We start from the raw sequence: 11,487 nt of genomic DNA, 5'->3' as shown, positions 1-11,487 counted from the left end.
TATATTAATCTATTTATGAAATCAACTTTTATTGTAGTCCTAGCTACTCAGGAGGCTGAGACATGGGGACCACTTGAGCCCAGAAGTTCGAGGCTAGACTGGGCAACATAGCAAGACCCTGTCTTGAAAAAAAAATAAATCAACTTTTGGTTTCATTTCTCTATGGTTTGTCTATTTTCAATTTCTTTCATTTCTGTTCTTTGTCACCATGCTTCTGCTTACTTTGAGTTTAATTTGATCTTTTTCTAGCTTTTAAAAAATAGCTTTATTTAGATACAATTCACATACCATACAACTTACCAACTTAATGTATACAATTCAATGGCTTTTAGTATATTCACAGAACTGTGCATCTACCATCATAATTTTAAAACATCTTCATTACCCTAAAAATAAACCTTATACCCCTTAGCTATTATCTCCCAATTTCTCTCCTCCATTCCAAGGCTACCATTAACTACTTTCTGTTTCTATAGATTTGCCTTTTCTAGACATCTCACATATAAGGAATCATTCACTGCATGGTCCATGATGACTACTTTATTTCTTCACTTCTTTTTATAGTCAAACAACATTCCATTATATGGTTTTTCTAGCTTCATAAGGTGGAAACTTAAATAATTTTGAATGTTTCTTCTAACATGGATATTTAGTATTGTAAACTTTCAGCAAAGCACTACTTATTTTCAACTTACTTTGGGTTTTTCTAATAGAATACACAAATTTTAAATCTTTTTTTTTTACTATGCCATAAACATTAAATTTATGTTAAGTAGTGTTTATGGTATAATACCAAAAACATTAAGATTTGATAACTAGTGAATGCTCTCATTGTCTTTCACATCTATTTCATAATTTCCATTTGAGTGCCTGAAGCTCATTCTTTAGTAGATTCCTTTTCAAGGGATTATAGAAAGAATATTTTCTGAATTCCTGCATGTTAATAGATTTGTCTGTATGCTTTATACTTAAAGGTTAGTTATGCTGGATATAAAATTCTTTGTTCACATTTTCTTTCCTTGACTATCTTAAACATACCTGTTTTGCTTCTGGAATAAAGTGTTGCTGTCAATATCTGATAATCTAATTTTCTCTTCCTTGTAAGTCATGTGCTTTTTTTTTTTTTTTTTTTTTAAAAGACAGAGTCTCACTCTGTCCAGGCTGGAGTGCAGTGGTGTGATCTCAGCTCACTGCAACCTCTGTCTCCTGGGTTCAACGCATTCTCCTGCCTCAGCCTCCTGAGTAGCTAGGATTGCAGGTGTCTGCCACCATGCTTGACTAATTTTTTGTATTTTCAGTAGAGACAGGGTTTCACCATGTTGGCCAGGCTGGTCTTGAACTCCTGACCTCAAGTGATCCACCCACCTCGGCCTCCCAAAGTGCTGGGATTACAGGTGCGAGCCACTGTGCCTGGCCCAGTCACATGCTTTTACTGCCTAAATCCCCACAGGATTTTCCTCCTCTTTAAAATCTGGTAATTTTGTAAGAATCAATTCGTGTTGGTCATTCTGACTCAATATTCTTACATATATAATATGCTCTTCAATATGTGGTTTTTAAATACTGTTGTTTATGAAAGTTTTCTTAAAATATAATTTTTAAGCTTTGTTCTTTTCCTTGGTTTTGTTTTGGACTTCCTATTATCTATATGTTAAATCTTTTTTGAGACCCATTGGAGGCTCTCACTCCTTCAACCAGCCTGGGGCTGGAGTGCAGTGGTGTGATCATGGCTCACTGCAGCCTCAATCTCCTCAGCTCAGGTGATTCCCCCACCTCAGCCTTCCAAGTAGCTGGGACTACAGGCATGTGCCACCCACACCCAGCTAGTTTTTTGTAGAGATGGGGTTTCACCATGTTGCCCAGCCTGCCTTTGCTTATTTTCAATGTCTGTCTCTTTGAGGTCTTTTACTTCTATTTTTTCTCTTAATTATCCTGTTTTTCACCTTTAAGATTTTTGCTAATCTCTTCATCTGTAGATGGACACTTGGGTGACTTCCACTTTTTGGCTATTGTGAATAATGCTGCTACAAACATGGATGTACAAATATATTTTCAAGTTCCTGCTTTCAGTTATGTAGGGTATAAATCAAAAAGCAGAATTGCAGGACCACATTGTAATTCTGATTAATTTTTTATCGTGATTATGTATGTATTTTTATTGTGTATTTTATTGTATTTTAATACAATATTAAAATATTGTATGTAAATTATTGTATGTATGTATCCATACATAATCACAATAAAATTATACATAATCACCATAAAAAAATCCGAATTTATGTATGTACATGTTATACATACATAATCACAATAAAATATGTATAATGTAAAACTTATCAATTTAACCATTTTAAAGTGTACCATTTTGTGGCTTTTAGTACATTTACATTGTTATGCAACCATCACCACCATCCATCTTCAGAACTTTTTCATTTTCCCCAACTGAAACTCTGTACCCACTAAATACTCACAATTCCCCTCCCCCAAGGTAAACATCATTCTTCTGTTTCTATGAATTCAATTACTTTAGGTACATCATATAAGTGGAATCATACAGTATTTGTCCTTTTGTGTTTGGCTTATTTCACTTACTATGTCTTTAAGGTTCATGTATGTTAAAGAAACTTTAGAATTTCCTTCCTCTTTTAGCTGAATAACATTGTATTATGTATGTGTATATATCACATTTATCCATTCACCTGTCTATGTACAACTTAATTGCATCCACTTACAGTTATTGCGAATAATGCTACTATGAACATGATGTACAAGTACTTCTTTGAGTCCCTGTTTTCATTTCTTTGGGGTATATGATTCCGGAGGTGGAACTGCTGGATATGTTAACTGTATAATTTTTTGAGAAGCTGTCAGGCCACTTTCCACAGTGCCTGCACCATTTTACATTCTTCCTAGTAATGCAAAGGTTCCAATTTTTCCACATTCTAGCCAACACCTGTTTTATCTATTTTTTAATAGTAATAATCCCAACGTGGTATTATAGTTTTGATTTGCATTTCCCTAATGACTAGTGATACTGAGCATCTTTTCATGTGTTTATTGGATGTTTGTATATTTTCTTTGGGGAAATGTCCATTCAAGTCCTTTGCCCATTTTTGAGTTGTTTTCCTATTGAATTACAAGGATTTCTGGGCTGTCTATATGTGTCTTTATGCCAGTACCAGTTTTGATTACTGTAGCTTTGTAGTAGTAAGTTTGGAAATCAGGACTTGTGAGACTTCCAATATTATTCTTTACCAAGATTGTTGGCTATTCAGAATGCCTTGAGATTCCTTATTTTAGGATGGATTTTCCTATTTCTGCAAAAATCTCCTTAGTCTTTTCTGTAGCTGTAACAGAATACCTACCACTTGGTAATTTATAAGGAAATTTACTGGGCTTACAATTCTGGAAGCTGGGAATTACAAGGGCATGGTGGTGGCATCTGGTGAGGGCCTCATGGTACTTCATAACAGGGTGGAAAAGTGGAAGGGGAAAGAAGTGTATATAAAAGAGACAGGACACAGGAAGATGAACCACTTTATGACAACATGCTCTTGCAAGAGTTTCGACTAACTGTCTTCTCATGGGAAAGATGTTAATCCATCTTAATTATCTCTTAAGACCCAGGCTCCCAAAACGATTACATTGGCAATTAAATGTAAACACGAGTTTTGGTGGGGACAAACCACATGCAAACCATAGCACCCTCATTGGGATTTCCACAGGGAATGTTTTTCCATCCCCTTACATTGTACCTGTGTCTCTAGATCTAAAGTGAGTCTTACAGACAGCAGCTAGTTAGCTCCTGTTTTTTTTTTTTTTTTTTCTTGATCCATTATGCCAATCTATATCTTTTGATCAGAGGGTTTAATCCATTTAGTCACTGATGGGGAAGAACTTCTCTGCCATTTTGTTTTCATGTCTTAAGATTTTTTTTTTCAGACAGGATCTTGCTGTTGCCCAGGCTGGCATGCAGTGGCACAAGCACAGCTCACTGCAGCCTTGACCTCCCAGGTTCAAGCAATTCTCCCACACCAGCCTCCAGAGTAGCTGTGACTATAGGCATGTACCACCAAACCTGGCTAATTTTTTGAAAAGATGGCGTCTATGTTGCCCAGGCTAGTCTTGAACTCCTGGTCTCAAGCAATCTTCCTGCCTCAGCCCAAAGTGTTGATATCAGGTGTAAGCCACTGCCCCTGGCAGTGTTTTTTTTTTTTTTTTTTTGGGCCTCTATTACTGGCTTCCCCCACCCTTTTTTGTAGTAAACACATTTTTGATACCCTTTTGTCTATATTCAATACATATTTTCTTTGCAGTTATGAGGATTACATCTTAATGTCATAACAATCTAATCTGAATTCTAGCCTGATGTTGAAGTGAATTTTTCAATTCAGGTACTGTATATTTCAGCTCCAGAATTCGTTTTGTTCCTTTTCTGTCTCTTTGTTGATATTCTACATATCATTTCCCTAACTTCTTCTGGCTCTCTGTCCATGCTTTTCCTTTAGCTTGTTGAGCATATTTAAGACAGGTGTCTTAAGTATTTGTCTAATATCTGTGTTTCTTCAGAGACAGTTTCTGTCACCTTTTCTCCCTTTGAATGGGCCACGTTTTCCTGTTTTTGCCTTGTGGTTTTCTGCTGGAAAAATGGGAATTACAAAAAAAAAAAAATCATCTCTCCCAGTTTTTGCAGACTGGTTCCATGATGAGGACAACCCTCCTTCACTAATTAGCAGGCATGTTCTGAGCCTTGGGAGCAGCCTGGGGTGACAGCTTCAAGTCCTGCAGCTTTTCCCAGACATGTTGCCTTTCCCCATGTGAGCGCTCTGTTCAGTGAAACAGACACTCCTTCAGGAAGCCCCCAGATGAGTGAGAATGCTGGAAATAAGTTCTGCTCCATTCCCTCCAGTTCAAGGGAGGGAACTGAGCAACACTACTGAAAAGTTCTGGTTTTCACTGAGATTAGAAGTTTATACTATAATGTAAATAACACTGCTTTCTTTATCTAGAAAGACTTGCTACAAAGTCAACTGAATTAAATGAAGGAGGTACTTACTGATGTAGTTTATTTTGATGTAAACGCCTTTGTGGAGAAGAAACCCCATGGTAGCTCATCTAGAAGCCACACTGACTCTAGCACTGTTTCAGAGCACTTTCAATATTCCCTTACTTGAACTTTTCATGGACTATTTTCCCCATAGTTGCAGAAATAAGAAAAGAATGTGGGAAAGATAGCACTGATTATTTTTAGTATGGACTACTTTTTTTCTCTTACAAGTCAAAAGGTGTTTCACATAACAGAACCTCACTTTTTTGCCTTTTAAAAGCAAAGTAAAAATAGAACTAAATTCAACTGTTATGTAAGTTATTTCGTTTTCTCAGACTTAATGATTTAATCATGCATGTATCAAAAGATGACATTAATATTTCTTATACGTTAACCATTATGTAATTATTATATATATGACTCATGATATATCGAAACCTGTGTAAAACCTACATTGGAATGGAGTTCAACTATACTTATTAAAGTAGGTATTACAATAATTCTGACTCTTTTTTGGACTTATGTGAATGCCTTTTCTAACTTGAAACACAATCCTTCTCCCTAAAAAGCACTGAAATGTAAAGTGTACATCAATCTATATTTAAAATGTTCTCTTCTGAATTTGAAGTGCTTAGCCTAAAACAGACTTCTTTTAGAAATAAGCCTATTATGAATTGAAAAGACCAACTGACAAAATTGGAGATATTTTCCTTTTTCAGATTTTAGAGCTTATTTCATATGTGATTATCTTGCTCTGTATAACACTACAGTCAGGTGCCACCTAACCTTTCAGTCAATGACAGACTGCTTATCTGGTGGTGGTCCTGTAAGATTAAAATACTCTATACTGTATCTTTTTCTACTTTTAGATACATACATTGTTAGCTCTGTTATAATTGGTTACAGTATTCAGTACAGTAACATGCTGTATAGGTTTGCAGCCTAGGAGCAATACGCTGTATCACATAGCCTAGGTATGTAGCAGACTATACCATCTAAGTTTGTGTAAGTACACTCTATGATGTTCCCACAACAACAATCTTCTAATGATGAGGCATTTTCCTCTCATTAAGCAACATATAACTAATTTCAACAGAATAGTGCTACAATGAAAGTTCAACAAGACCTCAAAAGCAGGCGATGGAGGACTTCCACTCCTTTTGGTTGCTCCTTTTACTTAACATCTGCTTGTATATAAGTTAGAGTAAGGCATTCTTACCAGTTTTCCTGAGTCGAAATTTGTATTTAACTTAAGGCTACATTTACACAGAGAGTAAACTTTAAAGTCCTCAAATTTAAGAAAGTAGGCAACCAAAAGAACTTTACTGGTCTACTACAGTTAATTTTGCAAAACATCATTAAAGTGATTGAATAATATCCAAGGACATTAGGAACACAGGATTATGAAATTTTATTCTGATAAATCTGGTAACTTATGGTTCTCTATTAACTCATTCCTTTTTGTCTAAGTTACCCAATATTGTTCCCTCTAAAACAGTAACTTTTACTATAGTAAAAATAAGCACTGCCAAGAGAAGAGATTGGTCCTTGTGTTGCTGGCTATCTGGATTAAGATGTCATTTTTTCCATTCTGCTTTCTCCTAGCAATCTTTATTTCATAATTCTGTCTGTTCAAGTGATTTATAATTACTTAATCCTGATTTGGTGTGTGTATGTGTTTTAGTATCACACTGTTTTTTCAGGGTCTTGCTCTGTTGCCCAGGCTTGAGTACAGTGGCACAAGCATAGCTCACTCCCAGGCTCAAGGGATCCTGCCACCTCAGCCTGCCCAGTAGCTTGGGACCACAGGCATATGCCACCACAGCTGGGTAACTTGATTGTTAGTAAGAGACAGGGTCTTACTATGTTGCCCAGGCAGGTCTCAAATTCCTGGGTTCAAGAGATCCTCCCACCTTGGCCTCCCAGTGTGCTGACATTGTAGGCATGCACCACTGTGCCCAGCCTATATATTTAACAGCAATCCAGTCATTCAATAGTTTAGTCCATTGGGCTCTGCATACAACCTGTTCATTTTTCAGCTATATAGACTTAAGTGGTATGGAAGTTACATATAGCAGTCAACACATGGCTATGTAAAGATATTTAGATTCTTTTAAGTAGCAAGATTTTTTATACACACACATATTAGTTTATAAATTATATACATATATATGTGTGTGTTGGTTTACTATTTGTAACTTCTCTACACTCTCACACCGTAATAACCATTTTATTTTTATTTTTTCGGATGGAGTCTCGCTCTGTTGCCCAGGCTGGAGTGCAGTGGCGTGATCTCTGCTCATGGCAACCTCTGCCTCCCACGTTCAAGCGATTCTCCCACCTCAGCCTCCCGGGTAGCTGGGATTATGGGCGCCTGCCACCATGCCCAGCTAATTTTTTGTATTTTCAGTAAAGATGGGGTTTCAACATGTTGGCCAGGCTGGTCTCAAACTCCTGACCTCAGGTGATCCACCTGCCTCGGCCTCCTAAAGTGCTGGGATTACAGGCATGAGCCACCATGCCCGGCCAATAACCATTTTATTATAATTTCACTGAAGTAGATGATTGATCACTTCTTTCATTTATTGCATTTACCATTCAGCTTTCCAAAGAATCCTAAAGTCAGTTCATTGTTCTTTTTGTAATCTTACTAGGTTATTACCACCTAGTTACCACATTTGCTTACCCCACTGTTAAGATGTTCTGGTGGATACTTCAGTTAACTCCATATTTGTGATAACTCCCTATTTAAAGTTAATGAGAATAAAATTAATGACTGATGAAACTTCCAATATGGAAGAAAAGGCTTAGGGTTGGTGAGGAAACCAGTTTCCACATTTTCCACATTATCCAAGGTAGTTCCAGTCCTCCTTTGTGTGAAAAGTTCAGCATTAAAAGAAATACAGAATTATAGTAATGGAACTAAAAGCTTCATACTGGATTTTTCCCTCTCTTTTCATTTGGAAAGAAAAATAATTGGTAATTATAAAACTTTAAAGGGTACTGTATGATCTAATTCTGAAAGAATTTAATAATTCCCACGTGGGGTTCCAAGTTGAATATAATGAAATTTGTAAGATTATGGAATATGTAATTTCCTTCTGAAAGATACTTGTATTCTACTTTCTATAACACACATGGCAATAAACGGTATTTTACATCCTTTGAACCCCTATATTCTACATTTTTGAGTTTTTTGCTTCCATTTACTTTACTAAAAAAGTTTTTAAAAAACCATCAATGGTCACAAAATCTGAGTGGATGACAGTGCTGAACTTAATTCTCCATATTTCTAAAATACTTATGTTGGAACAAAGGCTAGTCAGAAGAAAGGAACTTCAGAGTTCACTTTTAAAATGGGTAAAAACACCCACTTTCCCAGAGAATCAAACCAAATTCTTCCTTCAGTATTTAAATACTACATAAAGGATAAGGATAAAGAACCCTTGTGTGAACTAGGATTCACAATAAGTAAATAGTCTAAAGCATCAATTAACATACTTCATTAAGCTCACAGCTTTGTATCACCACACATTTTTTTATTGGAGAAAGTCTTAAGTACCATTATTATAATAACTTTTCTTTTTTGAGACTGAGTCGTTCTGTCACTTAAGCTGGAAGTGCAGTGGTACAGTCTCAGCTCACTGCAACCTCTGCCTCTTGGGTTCAAGCTATTTCCCTGCCTCAGCCTCCCAAGTAGCTGGGACGACAGGTATGCACCACCACACCCAGCTAATTTTGGTATTTTTAGTAGAGATGGGATTTCACAATGTTGGCCAGGCTGGTCTCGAACTCCTGGCCTCAAGTGATCTGCCTGTGTCAGCCTCCCAAAGTGCTGGGATTGAAGGCATGAGTCACTGTGCCTGGCCCATAATAACTTCATAACCACAGTAAAGTATTTTAGAGCTCTGTTTGAAGGAAACACATTTGGACTCATGAAATATCTGAAACTTCAGAGAGCCCAAATTTTTCTTCCTTAACCATGTGACATTAGTGTGAGTGGAAACCAACAGTATAAACCTAAGCCCTATGTGTGCTAAAGAAATAACATAAGTTAACCTGTTACTGCCACATCATACATTTGGATTTAAATACGAAAAACACCACACAGAAAACAAACATTTTTTTAAAAAAGATTTAAGATCATAAATAGGTCATTGTTGTCACAACACATTTCAGAATCTTAAAAAAAAACAAACATTTTGGCTTCCTAAGAAAAAGACTTTTAAAAAAAATCAATTCCCTCATCACTGAAAGGACTTGTACATTTTTAAACTTCCAGTCTCCTAAGGCACAGTATTTAATCAGAATGCCAATATTACCACCCTGCTGTAGCAGGAATAAGAGGCAAGGTATTAGCACTAAGAAAAACAGCAAAATTTCTGGACAAAATCATCTGTCATTTTAAAAAAGGGATAAAAAAACAGACTAAGTGGTGAGTATTTTAGTTAAGAAGGCCCAGTGTTGTTATGCAGGACTTTGTTTTTTTTAAAAAAAAAAAAAAAAAAAAACGAAATATTTTAACTCAAGTAGGTTTAATTCACCACAGAAGAGCTATGAGAAAAGAGAGGGGGCTGGTAAGGACTTGGGAGGAAAAAAATCAACTTAGAAGATCATATGAAACATCACATGGAACCCAGTTAGTGTCCTAGTTTATTACTAGTCTTCAGATCCAGAAAATAGAGTAAGACACTAGGTAAACAGAACACCTAGACACATCTGTAAGGCATTTGTTTCCTATCACACGGCCCATTCTAGCTTAACACCCACCGACTGAGATGTAGTAAAATAGTAAAATTGGATGCTCAAATTATATTTTTATCTAACCAAAAAGTTCTTTAAATATAAAATTCCTCACTTTAAACTCTGTCTTGTCTTCTGTGATACCAACAGAACTTTAAGGTTGTACATATGCAATATGGTGATTTAGTGTTACTTTTAAAAGAACCCACAAAGTAAGCGATTGTCCACAGATGAAACACGGGATGAGGTTCATGACTGAATCAATCATGGAGTGTTAGTCAATTGTAAACTCCTGAAAGTTAAGACTAGGAAATGTGTATATCAGACACATAAGAGTACAACAATAGGAGAGGAAGGGAAGCCTGTTGGTCATTCCAATTCTGACAAGGTGCAAGGTCTTCGAAATTCTTGTCCACGTTCATGGAGCCATTTATTGGATACTGTGAGAGAAAAGTAATATATTAATTTCCCCCCTTAATCTAATCAGTATTTAATTAGTTTCTAAAAGCTAGGTCTATAACAAAGTTTCAACATGGGATAAAAGTTCAACACCAAAACTGGATAAAGGCAGATACTACTTAAAAACTTGGCTAAATGCTGAAAACACAGATTTTATATACCTATATACATATGTGTACACACTTGTGTTTATGTACATACATGTATGTATACACATGTGTATATTTGCAAGTCTATGTGCATCTCCTAAAGTTTCCAATGTTCACTGTGAGGCTTGAAATGAGACACAAATGGACTTAAGATACAGGTACAGATAGAGTAGAATATTGCTTTATGTACTGTTTTCAAAGTACAACCTCCAAAATACAAAGGTATTTTAATAACGAACACAAACTTACCACTCTAAAGGAACAACTCTCTAATCAACCATTGCTATTGTATGCTCATTAAGTTTCCAAAATACCTTTAAAAAATGTATACCATGTAAAAATGTATCCCAAAAGGAGTTAATTTTCTATTTTTTTTTTTGTCTCCAGTACCATAGAACCCAATCAAAATATCTGAAGCAGAAACTTTAATTCTTAACTCCTTTTTCAACCCTTGTATCTACTCTTTATTCATCAAACCCTGACAATTTTCCTTATGTCTCTCTCGAAGCTATTTGCTCTCCAACCGTTTCACTGATGCTTTAATCCAGGCTGTTGTCATCTCCCACTTAGACAACAGAAAACAACTTTCTAAACTCTCTCTCACCAACTAACCTTTCCTCATTCTAGTCCAGTGGTTCTTAAACACTATAATCATGAGGGGAGATTTTAAAATCCTGATCAGGCCTCACTCCTTAACCTTGTTGTCTTTATGTAACCACTAAACAGGTGGCTAGTAATACAGATTGAAATGGATACATGGGGCTAATTAATAGATATTAAAACTAATTTCACCTGTTTCTTATTTTTTTTAAAATGTAACCATTCCTGCACTTGCATGTCCCTGAAAGTGAGTGCGTCTTTAAATTTTGCACATTAGGTGCTACTCGAGCCTCATATTAGAACCTGGTGTCTAACATGTTTGGAAAACTGCTGTTCTATCTTTTGGACCAAATTTAAAGAATAAGCTTTGAAGAAGGCTCCCCAAACTTAGGCAGTGACCATCTTCTGTTTACGTTTTTGTAATAATATGTACTACATTATAATCCATTAGTATGTCTCAATCAGATTATTAACCCTTTGAGGGGAAGA

The 11,487-nt window shown here is 36.0% G+C and overlaps 1 protein-coding gene across 5 annotated transcripts in view; it reads right to left on the bottom strand.

The window, feature by feature from the left end:
• Positions 1–9,168: 9,168 nt before the first annotated feature.
• Positions 9,169–11,487, bottom strand: part of P4HA1 (prolyl 4-hydroxylase subunit alpha 1) — an 87,381-nt gene continuing 85,062 nt past the window's right edge. For 3 of the 5 annotated variants that reach the window (XM_025397525.1, XM_025397526.1, XM_025397529.1), the window contains one exon: positions 9,169–10,230. In XM_025397525.1, coding sequence (XP_025253310.1) covers positions 10,160–10,230 — 71 coding nt within the window. In that variant the 3' untranslated portion in view covers positions 9,169–10,159. The remainder of the gene's footprint in view (positions 10,231–11,487) is intronic. The other 2 variants (XM_025397528.1, XM_025397527.1) reach the window with 1 other exon arrangement.

Source organism: Theropithecus gelada, chromosome 9, assembly GCF_003255815.1.
Source record: "Theropithecus gelada isolate Dixy chromosome 9, Tgel_1.0, whole genome shotgun sequence".
NCBI classification, from domain to species: domain Eukaryota; kingdom Metazoa; phylum Chordata; class Mammalia; order Primates; family Cercopithecidae; genus Theropithecus; species Theropithecus gelada.
This window is presented reverse-complemented; position numbering and strand designations above follow the sequence as displayed.